Below are 14,889 nucleotides of genomic sequence, written 5' to 3' on the forward strand. Positions count from 1 at the left end.
GGGTTCTGCGCGGCGGTTGGTGGGGCCAGAGAGGGAGCCGCTCCTGCCTCCGAGCCGGATTCGGCCTCTGGGGCAGAGACGGCGGGAGGCGGTCGTGGCGGCCTCCGGGCTGCTTGGGGAGCGGCGATGGCGGCTCCGGCGGCGCCCCCAGCGGCTGTGGCGGCGGCGGCCCCGGGCGGCAGCGGAGGCGGTGCCGGCGGCAGCGGCGGCGGAGTCGGCTCGGGGTCGCCGGGGGTCGGGGGCCGGCTGCCGAGCCGGGTACTGGAGCTCGTGTTCTCGTACTTGGAGCTGGCCGAGCTGCGGAGCTGCGCGCTCGTGTGCAAGCATTGGTACCGCTGCCTGCACGGCGACGAGAATAGCGAGGTGTGGCGGAGCCTCTGCGCCCGCAGCCTGGCCGAGGAGGCGCTGCGCACCGACATCCTCTGCAACCTGCCCAGCTACAAGGCCAAGGTGAGCGGCGGCGGCGGCGGCGGCCCTCCGGCCTCCCCAGCCCCAGCCCAGCCCGCACCCGGGATTGCATTCTAGGAGACGCTCCGGCCCCGTCGCTCTTTCCCTTGTCCGAAAGAGCGTCAGCTGCTCTGCAGCTCCGTACCCTCTCTCGCCCCTTCTCTTGTTCTTTCATTGGAGCATTTGCACTCGCGCCCCCCCCATCTCTTGTCCTTCCATTGGGGCAATTGCACTCGCTCGCCCCATCTCTTGTTCTTCCATTGGGGCATTTGCACTCGCGCCCCCTCCCCCCATTTCTTGTTCTTCTATGAGGCATTTGCACTCTTGGCCCCCTCTTACCCCCATCTCTTGTCCTTCCACTGGGGCGGTTGCACTCGTTCCCCCCCCCCCCCATATCTCTTGTTCTTCCATTGGGACATTTGCACTCGCTCCTCCCCCTTACCCTCATCTCTTATTCTCCCACTCGGGCACCTGCAATCACTCCCCGAACTTTCCCAAAGCTCGGTTTCCCAGTCTGCTTTTATTGTCCTGCCCTAGAAACTTGTTATGCGTTAGGCTCCCGATTGCAGATGTGCCCAAGCATCCTCCAAACTTTCAAAGAGTAGGAACCATGTTAACCTCACCCGGAGGCACTTTTTCTGCCCTCTAATGCTCTTTTCTTTGGAGCCTCACATTGATAGTTGTATCTGTTCAGTTCTCTTTTTTTCCTTATACTTGCTTCGAATCCTCTGTTTGATCAAGGATCTTGCCTGTGCCTCTTAGTCATAGAGGGAAATAACAATTCTCAAGTGATGGTTGTGTGTGGTGAGGCCACCTAGGAGATACTCCCAGTCCAATGTAAACAGTTGGGAGGAGCTAGGAATGGGTTCAGTTGGAGCAAAGAATAGATGCCCGGGGTTGCACCAAAAGACGTGTATGAGAAAGGATAAGGGCTAGGGCTTCGTTTCGTAAGTGTCAAAGTCATGTTTGTGGGACCTAGATACAAAATTAAAATATCTTTCTGTGCAGGAGCTATAAAACATCTTCTGAGTCACAACTTCCCTTTAATAAATTGGGAAACAATTCAGTGAAACTACACTATCTGGCCTTTTTATTTAAGATTCAATTCAATACAGATTTCAGTTTTATAAATTAGGAAACAATTCAGTGAAGCTACACTGTCTAGTCTCTTTACCTAAGATCTAAATGATACCCCAAATCCGCATCATCATTATTTGCTATTTTTCCCAGTGACTCAAAAATAGTTTCTATGTACTTTAAATGTGACTTGTTATGAGTTTATGTTGGCTTTACCTTAGGTGTTATGGACTTTTTATCAGTAAAAAATTAAAGTGTTTGTTGGCATGTCACTGAAAAGTTCTTGAATTCAGGAAAAATGTTTCTAAGTAGTCCTTTAACATTTAGCTAACATTTTATATAGTACCTACTGTGTGTTAGGCACTGTGCCAAGAACTTTCTAGGTATAATTTTGCAAGCATCACCAAAAAATTCATTCAAGTTATCCCATTTGATCCTTACACAATCCTGGGAGGTAGGTGCTATTGTTATCCCCATTTTACATTTGAGGAAACTGAGGCAATCAAATTAAGTGACTTGTCCAGGGTCACACAGCTAGTAAGGATTTGAACTTAATTCTTCCTGACTCCAGGCCAGGTGCTCAATTCACTGTGCTACCTAGTTGCCCCAAAAAGAGCATTAAGTGAATATGTAGGATGGAGACAAATTATAGGGGACATTGACAGCTAGGCAAAGAAGTTTAAATTTGATACAGGAAGAATAGGCAGCTCTTGAGAGTTTTTGAGTGGGGAAGTGATATGAAGAAAGTAGTGGCAAAGATAGTTTAGTTTGGCAGGAATTGGGAAGAACCAGGAATCAGGGAAACCAGCTGTAAGAGTCTGTTGTGGTGACTTGGCATGTAGTGATGAGGTGGTATCTTCATTACTGAAGATGGAAGGGATAGCATGGATATAAGAGAAAGATAACTTAATGTGGTGGAAAGAGCACTGAGTTTTAGTCTTGGCTCTACCTATAACTAATTCTATGACCCTAGGCATGTCACCTTATTTTTTGGGGCCTTCTCTCTCTCTCCTTTTTTTTTTTCCAAATGACAAGTGGGTTATATGAGTTTTTTGTCCAAGGTCCATTCCTCATCCCACTTTTAGTTTGTTTGGGTTTTGTTGTTGTTGTTGATATTGGCAAACTACTCCAGTATCTTTCCCAGGAAAACCCCAAATGGGGTCACAAAGAGTCAGGCATGATTGAACAACAACATAAGGACTTGGTTCTTGGATATGGAGCATGAAGTAGAAAGACTTAAAGATGATACTAAGATTTTGAACCTAGATATTAGGTATAAAAAGATGGAGCCATTGACTGTGAGAGAGAGAATTTGGCAGGGGGAGCAGTTTTGGGGGGAAGAAAATGAATTTGGGCAGGGGGTATTGAATTTGAGGTGAAAAGACATCAAATTAAAGTAGATAAAAGAGGGTAGAGAGTAAAAAAAAAAGCAAAGGATTGAGGACCAAGACTTAGGGATTTCTCATAAATAGGGAGTTCACAGCAAATAGAAGAGGAACCAGAGAAGAAATGAATGAGTTAGGAGAATGATGATATAGAATGAATGATAAGCAATGTCAAATGCAGCAAAGACCAACAAGCATTTGTTAATGTAAAAATTAAGGTCCTTGGATTTGATAAGAAGGAAATTATTAATGATCTTGAAGAGAAGTTTCAGTATGGGAAAGCTTTCAATAAATTATAATTTTGGAAATGGGAAAGAGTATTTAAAGATTATCTTCCTACTGGTGATCTTTGAAGTCATTTAGAGAAGGAATGAAAATATTTTGGATATTTCCTCCCATAACTTTAACCTTTTTTGTTCTGATATACTAGTTAGAAACCTAGAACCATAGATTTTAAACTTAGAGGCCATGTTAGTCTGATCTCTTCCATTTTATTAGATGAGGAATTTGGGCTGAATGAGGTTAAATGACTTCCCTAAGATCACACAGGCATGAGAACTGGATTCCTAACCTGGACTTTCCACTAGAGCATGCAGTGTCATGGTTGAGCATTTTTGTTAATGAAAGCTTGCTTATGAAATTTGAATTATGGAGCAGATAAGTTTTTATAGGAAAACTTCACTGATACAGACTCTGGGAAAAATTGCTTCCTAAAACAGATACGGATTACTTAATCTATATTGCATATAGTAAAACAGAAAAGCAGTAAGATAGTGGCAGGCAGATGGCATACTCTTTCAGGTGAAAAATGATGGTTAAAAATGATGGTTAACCATATCAGTAGGTGCCACCCACAGGCCTATTCATTTTAATATTTTGGCATCCTGTTCTAAATGTAGATTGACTTGGTACATTTTTTAAAAAAACACAGAAACCAAAAAGTAGAATTTATTAAAGGAAGATAAGTGGTTACAGCTTACGCAAAGTGGCTATTTTTTAAATTATCTTTACTTTTGAGGTCAAATGGTAAGTTCAGCTGACCTGGCATATCATTAGCAGTCTCCGTTTGAGCTTTACTTCATAAGTTCTAATGATTGCATTTAGATGCTATCTATCTGGAGGATGGATTACTTTGTAAGATATCTGTGATTAAGGCTCATTGTGTGAGTAATATCAGTCAAGGAGGTGGAAGACCCAGGGCAGTGCTGCTGAGTTTGTGGTTATTAAAATTTTTTCATAAATTTTAGAGCTACTAGAAGGTCTGTTTTGTCTGAAACTATTATAACTCTTGTCAGCAGCACTATGGCCAAGAGGAAGATAACATTTGTCTCTTGAAGTTTTAAGAAGACTTGATAGTGGAAACAAGTCATGTATGAAGGATTAGAAGCCAGTTGACTAGGTTGGAGTTGAGGATCTATGCAGTAGTAATAGAAAATGACATGGAATGGTAGAAGGCGTTGAATATTAGTTAGCCTAAAGAAAGCTTTGATAAAGTAGGCAGTACTGAGCTCTAGGGTGTGACATGATGAAAATGAACCAAGAAGAATGACAAAGAAAGAACCTGGTATAGGCTCACAATTTGGAGGTAGATGGTATATTTTAACAGATGACATAAAGTATAACTACTCAACGTATAATTTGTTTCCATTTTCTTCAAAGAGATTGATATTTGAGTAGAAAAGACAGAATAAGCATTCATAAGGGGCAGTTAAAGCCCCAAATAAGTAAGGCAGTAGTTTGAGAAAGAACTGTATTCTTTAAATCAATTCATCTTTAGGCTCACCTTCTGGAAGTATCTAAAAAACTTGCATAGGTAGTTGTAAAACCATTGTTAATAATATTTGAGGTCAGGGAAGAGGGACTAGAGTTGGGCAAATGTATCTATTTTCAAGAAGGCGAAAAATGATTCTGAAACCAGAGATTGATAAGTTTGATGTGCCTATTGATATGACTAATTTATAAGTCCAGTGACTTTTGAGCTTTTTTGTCTTTGAAAAGAGTGATGATCGATAGGAACCAGCATGGTTTCACTAAAAACAAGTCGAGCTAAATTGAACTTTGTTTTCTTCTATTTGAAAGGCGCATTGGGGAGTGCTATAGACATTGGATATCTTGATTTCAGCAAGGCATTTGATAGCTTTTCTTGGTCTTTTTCTTATGTAAAAGATGGAAAAATGTTATAGTATAGATAAGTAATAATATAGATGTGTGGACAGCTAATTAATCAACACACCTTAAGTATGGTTGTCAATGTGGAGTGAGGTCTTTAATGGCATACCATAGGACTCTGTCCTGTACCCATTATATTGAACATTTTTGTCAGTGATAGGAAAAGGAATGTTTACTAAATTTGTAGCTATGATAAAACTGGGAGGCATAGGTAGCATGTTGATGACAAAATTGGAATTTTAAAAATATTTAAACAGGTGGAGGTTAATGAGATGATATTAAAAAAAGGTAATATAAAAGCTTATACTTATATTCCAAACATTATTCACAGAACTATAGGATGAGAAGACCTAGTTTAAAAAAATTTTATAGGACTTTTAGTTGTGTCAGTATAAGCCAACAGTGTCACTTGCTCACTGCTTGGAAATTTTGCTTAAATAATGCTGAAAATATTATGGCTGAATTTTAAAGATACAGCTTAATGTTTTTTGTTGCCCATCTAGAAACTTTAGCTTTTTTTTTATTCCCGTTTTTAATTTAAGATATGTAGGCATATATAGAACTTGAGGTTCAAGTGATTTTTAATATATAAGGGATGTTAATTTTCTATTTTTTTTTTTTACTTCTGTCTCACCATTTCTAGGTACGTGCCTTCCAACATGCTTTTAGTACCAATGACTGTTCCAGGAACGTCTACATTAAGAAGAATGGATTTACTTTACATCGGAATCCCATCGCCCAGAGCACTGATGGTGCAAGGACCAAGATTGGTTTCAGTGAGGGCCGTCATGCTTGGGAAGTCTGGTGGGAAGGTCCTCTGGGCACTGTGGCTGTGATTGGAATTGCCACAAAACGGGCCCCAATGCAGTGTCAGGGTTATGTGGCATTGCTGGGCAGTGACGACCAGAGCTGGGGCTGGAACCTAGTGGACAATAACCTACTACATAACGGGGAAGTCAATGGCAGTTTTCCACAGTGCAATAATGCACCAAAATATCAGGTGAGAAACTGGGCCTTGCCTGCTATTTGGCACACCCTGGAATCACACAAGAAAAGTTGTGGATGACAAAAGCTGTGGGCCTAGCATTTCCTTAAGGTGATCATATCTCCTTTTTACTTCATTACTGAATCCTAATATTCCCTAAGGATTTGTTGCAGGTTAGCAACTTAATTCACATAGGATTATAGATCTGCAGCTTTAAGTGATTTTAGGGGTCATCACATCTAGTTCCCTCATTTAACAAACAAAGAATCAGTCCCAAAGAGATGAGATAACTTAGCTAACGTTACGAAGTTAGTCTATAAAGAACTGGCATTTAAGCCCAAATTCTTTGCTTACAAATTTAGTGCTCTTTCCATGACATCTCTCTGCCTTCCTTGGAGAATGTAGGGAGAGAGCTTTGGGATGATTTCTACCAGTGGAGAAAATTTCTGAACTCCTTCAGAGATGGCTTCTGGAAAAGGAGTCATCTCTCTGTCCTCCTTGGTAGCATGGAGCTGCTATCTGGTAATATGTATATAACCTTTAATCATCCTATCTTGTCTTTGGTCTTTATCTTTTCCAACACATTTCCAAATTGTTCTCTTTTCCTTATCAAATATATCATTGCTACTGCTTGATATTCTTCTCTGGGCTCACCCTCTATTTTGAGGAAGGGTCCAGGTAAACTGCAAGCTTTGCAATATTTTTATTGTAGCCTTATGCCCTAAACTGATGATCCTCAGATTATGTGACTCTGGACTCACATTTGCCTTTTCTATTAACAGAAATAGGTGCTTGTATACAGATACATCCCCTGTGGAGTCTAGGATAGGTGGGAAAAGTCAACGCAACATCCTTGTTGGATTACTGACTTGATAAACAACATTAGTATTTCTTTGGTTATTCTTTGTCTTTTTTTTTCATTAATTTTTGAAGTGAGAAAATACTTGGGTATATTGTACTTCTGGAATAATTTAAGCAAGCATTGCTGCTGCTTTATACCAAATAGATGTTTAAGTACTTTCTATAGTTGTAGCCAGCTTTGCCCTTTCATAGTAACAAAAGCTGTAAATTCAATGGTGTTTGAAGTAGAGATAATTTTTAAAATCTCTTAATTTTTAGTTTTCAGTTTTTGCCAAATTATCATGTATTCCAGTAGTTGCTTCCTGGAAAAATATGCCTTCAAATAGAGGGTATGTGGGCTGTGGTAGCTTAACTAGGCACATCATTCAACTGTGCCTTGGTCAGTACATTAATTTATAACAAAAGTAAATGATATGGAAACTCTTCATCTTGAATAAAAAAATTAAATTCACTTCAACAAACATTGAGTACTTTACTGGGAATACAAAGACAAAAAAAAGGTTCCTTCTCAAGGAACTTATGTTCTTTTTTTTTTTTGGTGGGGGGGAAGGAGAGGGAACCACATATAAAGATAAGGAAAATCAAAGTAGTTTGAGTAAAGACAGAACACTAATGTAATGATTATGAGGACTCAAGAAAGCCTTCCTATGAGAAATGACACCATTGCTAAGACTTAATAAGGATTCTAAGAATCAGAGATAAGGAGGAAGTGCGTTATAGGCATAAGAGATAGATAGTCTATGAAGTCATGGGGACAGGGAATGGAATGCAAAGTTCAAGGAGCAGCTGGTGGTACTGTTTGGAATTATAGAGAGCATGAAGGAGAATAATATAAAATAATTATGGATAAGTAGGGAGGCTACTAGAATAGTCAGGGTGGGAGGTGATAAGGGCCTGAATTAAAGTAGTGGTTTTGGAAATGGAAAGAAGACAGATGCAAGAGATTTTGTGGAGGTAGAATTGACAAGATGGAGCAGCTGATTGGATGGTAAGACAGTGAAGGAAGAGTCAGGGATAACATTTAGGTTACAAACATGGCTGATCAGGAGGTTAGTGGTACCCTTAACAGAAATAAGGAAGTATTGAGAAAGACCAGATTTAGGAGAAGAAAGGTGTTTTGTTTTGGATGTGTTGTATTTGAGTTTCTGGTGAAACACTCAGATCAAGTTATTCAGCAAGCAGTTGGTAATTTGGGACTCGATTTCAGGAAGAGATGAAGTCAAGATATGTAGATTGGGATTCTTCTGTGTAAAAAATATAATTGAACTCATGGGAGCTGATGAGATCACTAAGGAAGAGGATAGAGTATAGAGAGGAGAAAAAAGGGCCAGGACAGAGCCTTAGGGGACACCCATGCTTAATGGATGGGAAATGGACAATGCCAAAGGAGAATGGAAGCTAGGCTGTACAAAAGCTTGAAAAGTAAGAGAGAGAGGTGAGAAAATGGAGGCGAGTATACACAGACTTGTTTAGCTCTGAAGGGGAGAAGACATATGGGACAATAGCTTGAAGGAATTTCAGCATCAAATGAAAGAGAGTTTTTGTAGTGGGGAAGAAGCCAGTAGGTAAAGAGTGATAAAAGGTGAAAGAGAGAGGGAATGATTGAAGGAATGGGGATTAAGTTCACAAGTAGGGGGTTTGGCCTTGGCTAGGGGGTGAGCTGCCTCTCCATCAGAACAAATGTGCAGTGTATAAAATGTTAGACTTGGAGTCAGGAACACCTGGGTTCAGATTCCACCTCTGACTGTCTGTCTGGCCATGGATGAATCAATTTCTCAGTTTCCCTCATTTATAAAGTGGGGGCAATGTAATACTTGTACCTACCATACCAACTTGTGGAGCTCCAAGGAAGTAAAGTTCTTTGCAGATTTTAAATGTTGTTTAAGTGTCAATTATTATTATTAGTCATAACAGGAATTGATTCTGTGTGTTTATTATACATATATGTTGTATATCCATTACACATACGTACGCATTTAAAAAAATTTTATGCACACACTTTCTTAATTTTTAATATACATTTATATGTGTGCTTGGGCAAACACACACACACACATACACACACACACCCCTAATTAGGTACAAAATGCTCCTTAGCTTAATATAAGAAACTTCTAATTCCATAGATTATTCACATATTCATATCCTTAGTTTTGTTGTTAACTTCTTAGATTCTGTTTCATAGTCTTCTAGCTAGCCCTTTGTGGCTTTTCTTCTAATTTTTCTTTTTTCTTTTTGTTTGCAGATAGGAGAAAGGATTCGAGTCATCCTAGACATGGAAGATAAGACTTTAGCTTTTGAACGCGGCTATGAGTTCCTAGGGGTTGCTTTTAGAGGACTGCCAAAGGTCTGCTTATACCCAGCAGTGTCTGCTGTGTATGGCAACACGGAGGTGACTTTGGTTTATCTGGGGAAACCATTGGACGGATGACGGTGGCTTTGTTGGGATCCAGGAATGGAGGAGAAATCTGCTTGTGGAGAGTGGAATCATGAGATGACAATGCCATGCATGCTTGTCCAAGAAACATGCTGGGAAACACATGGAATTGTAAACTGGAGAAGCAACTCTACAGCAGGGATTGTCTTTATGTTTCCTCTTTCAACCAGCCCAGAAAAATCCTCAGGGTTGCAGTTGGTTGAATGGGCAGTTGATATGTGCATGTTGCAACAGATTTCATCTCAAAGCTAGCAATGTGTGATCTCAGATTTTAAGGTGAGATTTCCGAGATACTGTGACAGGGATAAGATGAGGAGATAACTTTGAGATTTGTAAGTAGTGTATTTGTGAAGAGAGACTGATCCCATTTTACAACTGCCTGTTCTCCACTCCCTCACATTCCCAATTCCCCAATCCCTTTTCAGCCAGCTTGGCTATTGGAGAATGAAGCTGGTTGGGTTTTATTTAATATTTTTAATATACTGAGAAGCATGGTCTGCCTGGACTGCACTTCTCTAACAGAGAGAAAATTGTGCAGCTATTTTAAAAGTTGTATATACAGTACATGTAAAAAAACTGTAAAAAAACAAAAAGGACAAAGAGTTGCTTTGTTCTGGTTTAATTTCTTAAAAGAAAAACCACTACATGGTACAAATTAGAACAACTTTTGGGACAACTATATAGCTAATATACTTAAAAAAAGGAGTTTACAGAGAGGTGCTGTGTTGGTTCATTTTGTATTATATTTGACTTATGGTTTCCATAGCTATTGCATTCTGTTTTCATAGTCCAAAATGATGATGACAACACCCCAGACCTTTTAGCTGAAAATTTCCCTTCTGTTCAAGAGTGAAGGAAGGTAAATCTATTTTTAGTTACCCATTAGTATCAAAAAGGACTATCTAAAAATATCCTTAATATGCATTCATGTGATGTCTGATCCTATGTCTTGGCCATCCAAGAAAAAAAGTGTCTCATCTTCGGACACACACAATTATATTTGCCCTTGAAAATATGAAATCAAGACCCGTGTTGGTATAATAAGTTGGCCTTAGGAAAATGATTATTGGATTATTTTTCCCTTTTGCTTTATACTTTTAATGCAGTAGAGACTGTTGGATATCTTTTCAACAGTTCTGCCATGTTTGTAGCATGCAAGCAGCTAAGCCACTGATGGGTTACCAAAATAATACTTATTCTCTTGGTTGATAGGAATTCTTATCAGTTCTGATCTTAGCATAGAGGCTAAGAGTGTTCCTATCCTCATTGAAAATAGTTGGCCACCCAGGACTTGTCAAAATATTCCCTGAAAGCTTCAGGTTGGTAGTATTCTGAAGGCTTGTGTAAGTTATTCCAAGGTTTACCTCTGCCTAAATTTATGAATTCTTGGAGAAGTAGCTTCTTATCTGATGTCTCCTTGGAATTGATAATGTTCAACATATGAACTGAGATTGAGAGTGGAGTGATTGGAGTAAAAGCAATTATATCATCTTTCTGTGTTAAAACATGAATTGTGTGATTTCAAACCTGTCTTTATGTTTTAAGAGCTTGCTTTAAGGGAGAAATGGAATCTTTGTGCCTCTTAGGCTGTTGCCATGTGTATGTTTGTTTTTAGATCTAATAAAATCAGGGTATATGGTACAGCAGGCAGCTGGCTGGGATTCTTGGGTGTCTTCTGGAGAATTATGTTTGTAATATTAGATAATCATCTGAAAGAGTGGGAGAAATCAGCCCTAGAACAAGGATACGTTACATGTTGCCATTTGAAAGACTTTAAAGTATATTATCTTTGGAATATTGCTTGAAAGGGGATACCTGTTGAGGATCCTCTTTTGTTGCATATGTATCTGTGGAAGAAATCTTAAAACACCATATTAAAATTGAATACAGTGGGGTTGTGAGTTCGAGTGTGTTAGATAGCTGCTATAGCAATATAAAAAAAACTTTATAATTTACGTAAAGGAGAGAGAACTGGCCTCATTTGAATTGATTCCAGTTTGAAGAATAGAAATTCCCCTATTACTTGCCACTTTCTCATTAAAAATACAGCCAATTCCAAGAACTTTTCCTGTGTATTTTATTTGTAAAATTTGATACATCTATTTAATGTTTTGTTAGCTCCTAAGTTTTATAGGTGCTATTAGGACAATAGAGACACATAGTTGGTGCACAGCGAACTTACAATCACTAATTGTCAAAATATCTCATAGTAGATTTTATCTTTCTTGCAGGAGTTTTAAATATCCCAGTATCCCATTTGCAATTTCTGTGAAGTAAAGTTGGGGTAATAGGGGGAGGGTAGCCAGGAAAAGTAAAGAGCCTTCACTTATAACTTGATATAATTTATTGGAGACCAATACTAGCTGTATAAAATATTAAAATAAACTGTTACAATGTTCAAGGAATTGGCATCTTATTCTTTTCCATCACTGCCAAGATAGTATTCATATTATAATAGATTATCTTTATGTAAGGTTTTAAGTATTACTGGGCATTTTACATAACTTCTCATTCCAGTCTCACAATTATGCCAGTATTATGCTTGTTTCACAGCTGTGGAAAGATGTAGTTATTGAAGGTTGAGTGAAAATCGTCTAAAGTGTTCCTATTCTGCCCCAAGTTTTGCTATCTATAAAATGGAGAGACTTTTGCCTCTTGCTGACTGCCAGACACGAATGAAAGTCAGATCTAAAGCAGTTGGAGCTCTGTGGTGAAAAGGCAATTGAGAAGCAAGTTGGGATTAGTTATATTTAAAATGAGATTGTTTAAAAGTCAAAGGAAGCATCTAATTCTTTGTACATAATGGGAAATTAGAAAAGTTCCTTCATTATGGAAAATGACATTTTCATTATTTTTTATTCATTAATATCCTGTCTAACCTTAGAAACATCACCAACTATCTGGTAGTTAGGGAAGAACAAGGTGGTTTGAGGTTATGAAGTCCTCAGTGGTAATTAAAAGTTCTTAGATGTCTGAGTAAAAGGTTTCTGGGTAAAAGTTACTTTAAAAAAAGTTCGCTTGTCTGATGTACCCCTAATTCCATTTTGGACAGAGTGAGTTTGAGGTAGTATCAAACTGACTGCTGCAAATGGGCTGATTTAGATGAGATTGTTAAGGGAGAAAGTATAGAGAGGTCTGAGGAGAAAGCTTTAGGGGACAACTATGCATGGGGGCAGGAGGAGGAGCATGAATCAGTGGAAGGAGTTGTCAGGTAAGTAAAGGGAGAATCAGGAGAGAAATGCCATGGAAGCCAAACTAAGAAAAAATACCATGAAGGAAGAGGGTGGGCTCTGTCATTAAATGCTATTTTTAGAAAGGGCAAAGCTTTGGGAATCAAGAGGGTTTAGAAACCCTGGAGAAAGTAAGTTCAGTAGCTTGATGGGGACAAAAGCCACATTACAGGAGGGCAGTGAGGAAACTAGAGGCAGTGAACCTAGACTAATCTTGCTAGAAGTTTAGCAGTCAATGGTAAGAGACGAAAGTTTGATGTAAGTGGAGTTAAAGGAAGAGGTTAGGGGACTAGGGAAGCCCAAGCATGTTGTAGGCAAAGGGGAAGGGAGCCAGTAGATAAGGAGAGTTGAGGATGAATAAGAGAGGGTAATGATTTATGGATCAAGCACCCAGAGGAGGTGGGAGGGAATGGGTGAGAATGTTTTGAGGTTTGGAGTAGAGTAAAAAGACACGACTTATTGTTATTTTATACTTATATTTATTATTTATTTAAATCAATGGTGGGCTTCTGTCTTGGAGGACAAGATCTTGATGTTGAGAGCAGAAAAGGAGTGTGGGTTTTTGTTGACAGATGATCATTCCATCCTTTGGAATGGAGTGGGGAGAAAAAGACATTCATTCTCCAGAGCCTCATCCTCCTGCCTCCGACACCACCTTCGGAACAGCTGTTTGGTAGCCCAGTTCATGACCAGGAGTTGAGGAAAATGAGGAACAGTTTCTCCCCCAAAATCACTTAGTCATTAGCCCATGCTACTGCAGCAGTCTGGTGGGGAATTAGTTTGATGCTGCTGATGTATTTAAGCAGAATCACAAAGATTTTTCACTGCATTTGGTTTTGGTCTTCTGAATTTATCTTATTTAGCAGGAACGGGCACCACGGATCGTTTTACCAGTCTGTTGTCCTAATTTCCTTTTGAATCCTCCTTGAACAGTTTGTTTTTAATTAAATCTGTTCATTAAAATAGTATTGGGAGCAATGTGTTCTTTAGACTTCAGGACTTTTTCTACAAAAAGTATCAAGTTCTTTTAAATTTAAGATTTGACTGTGAATCAGATTTTGTGCGTGGGGCATTAATAATGAAACTCCCATAGGAGGAGAGACAGTAAGGAAATGACCATTGGCCACTGTGTTAATTAAGCTTAATCTTTGTTCCTTTTTAAGCAGAAGACCATAATCTATTCTGCAAGGAAAGAAATTATTCTGAATCCAGTTTAATGTTACTGTTTGACCTGACAAGTCACGTTACTAGGTCCTTGGCAAAATGAAGTAATATGAATGGTTCAAATTCAAAACTGCTTGATGAATTTAAGGTATTATTGCAATAGTAATAAAACTATTTCCTTTGAAAACAGCTTCCTAAAATAGTGTATGAAATTGGCAAGTTCGAAGACATCAAATTCATGTAATGGGGTGAGATCTAACACATCCTGGCTATTGATATAGTTAACTCTTGTGCAATAGTTTGAGCTGAAGCTTTAACTATAGATACCCATTAATCTCTTCTGAGGGTTGCCGTAGGGGAATAAAGGAATAAGCATTCATAGAGCACCTTCTGTGTGCCAGGCACTGTGCTGAGTGCTTTACAAATACCTCATTTAGTCCTCAACAACCCTGAAAAGTAGGCATTATTATGATCTTCATTTTACAGCTGTATAGACATTCTGAGGGAAATGACTATTTTGCTTTGTGTCTTTATATCCCCTGTGCTTAGTTAATAGTTTGGCCAGTACCATGTAACTTTTTTTCCTCCCCCCCCAATAAAAAACCCCATTCAAGAGAGCTACCGTTAACCACAAATATGTAAATGTATATTTTCTTTTTCTGGATTCAAACAGCATCTTCCTTCATAGGATTTTTGTGATTAATTTGCGTCAGGAATTTGGTCAGAATGACTTGGTTGCTCAACATTGTTCTTAAAACGATACTGCTGTTATGGTACAGAATGCTTTCTTGGTTCTGCTCATTTCGCTTCTCATTGTTTTGTGGACATCTCTCCATGCTTTTCTAAAATCATTGAGCTCATCATTTCTTATAGCAGTGTAATAACATTCCATCATGGACATATACCACATATACCAATTGACAAGCATCCTCACAATTTCCAGTTATTTGCCACTGTGAAGAGAGCTGCTATAAATATCTTAGAACATATGGGTTCTTTCTCTTTTTCCCTAATCATCTTGGGAAACAGATCTAATAGTGAAATTGCAGGGTCAGAGGGTATAGGCAAAGGGTATTAGGTTAATAGCTGTCTGGGCATATTTCTAAATATACCTCCAAAATGGTTGGATCAGCT

At 39.0% G+C, this 14,889-nt stretch overlaps 1 protein-coding gene across 1 annotated transcript; it reads left to right on the forward strand.

The window, feature by feature from the left end:
- The first annotated feature begins 37 nt into the window (after positions 1-37).
- On the forward strand, positions 38-11,766 carry FBXO45 (F-box protein 45). Its single transcript, XM_020986048.1, has 3 exons — positions 38-450; positions 5,722-6,078; positions 9,170-11,766. The coding sequence occupies exons 1-3, from the start codon at positions 127-129 to the stop codon at positions 9,353-9,355; spliced, it is 867 nt and encodes a 288-aa protein (XP_020841707.1). The 5' UTR covers positions 38-126; the 3' UTR covers positions 9,356-11,766.
- Positions 11,767-14,889: the final 3,123 nt, after the last annotated feature.

This window comes from Phascolarctos cinereus, unplaced genomic scaffold, assembly GCF_003287225.1.
Source record: "Phascolarctos cinereus isolate Bilbo 61053 unplaced genomic scaffold, phaCin_HiC Scaffold_726;HRSCAF=1367, whole genome shotgun sequence".
NCBI classification, from domain to species: Eukaryota; Metazoa; Chordata; class Mammalia; order Diprotodontia; family Phascolarctidae; genus Phascolarctos; species Phascolarctos cinereus.

Excerpts from the sequence above, each read along its gene's own strand:
- FBXO45 (XM_020986048.1), top strand. The coding sequence starts at position 127 with ATGGCGGCTCCGGCGGCGCCCCCAGCGGCTGTGGCGGCGGCGGCCCCG. Across the intron at positions 451-5,721 it reads TGCCCAGCTACAAGGCCAAG|GTACGTGCCTTCCAACATGC; the intron begins GTGAGCGGCGGC and ends CACCATTTCTAG. Across the intron at positions 6,079-9,169 it reads ATAATGCACCAAAATATCAG|ATAGGAGAAAGGATTCGAGT; the intron begins GTGAGAAACTGG and ends TTTTGTTTGCAG.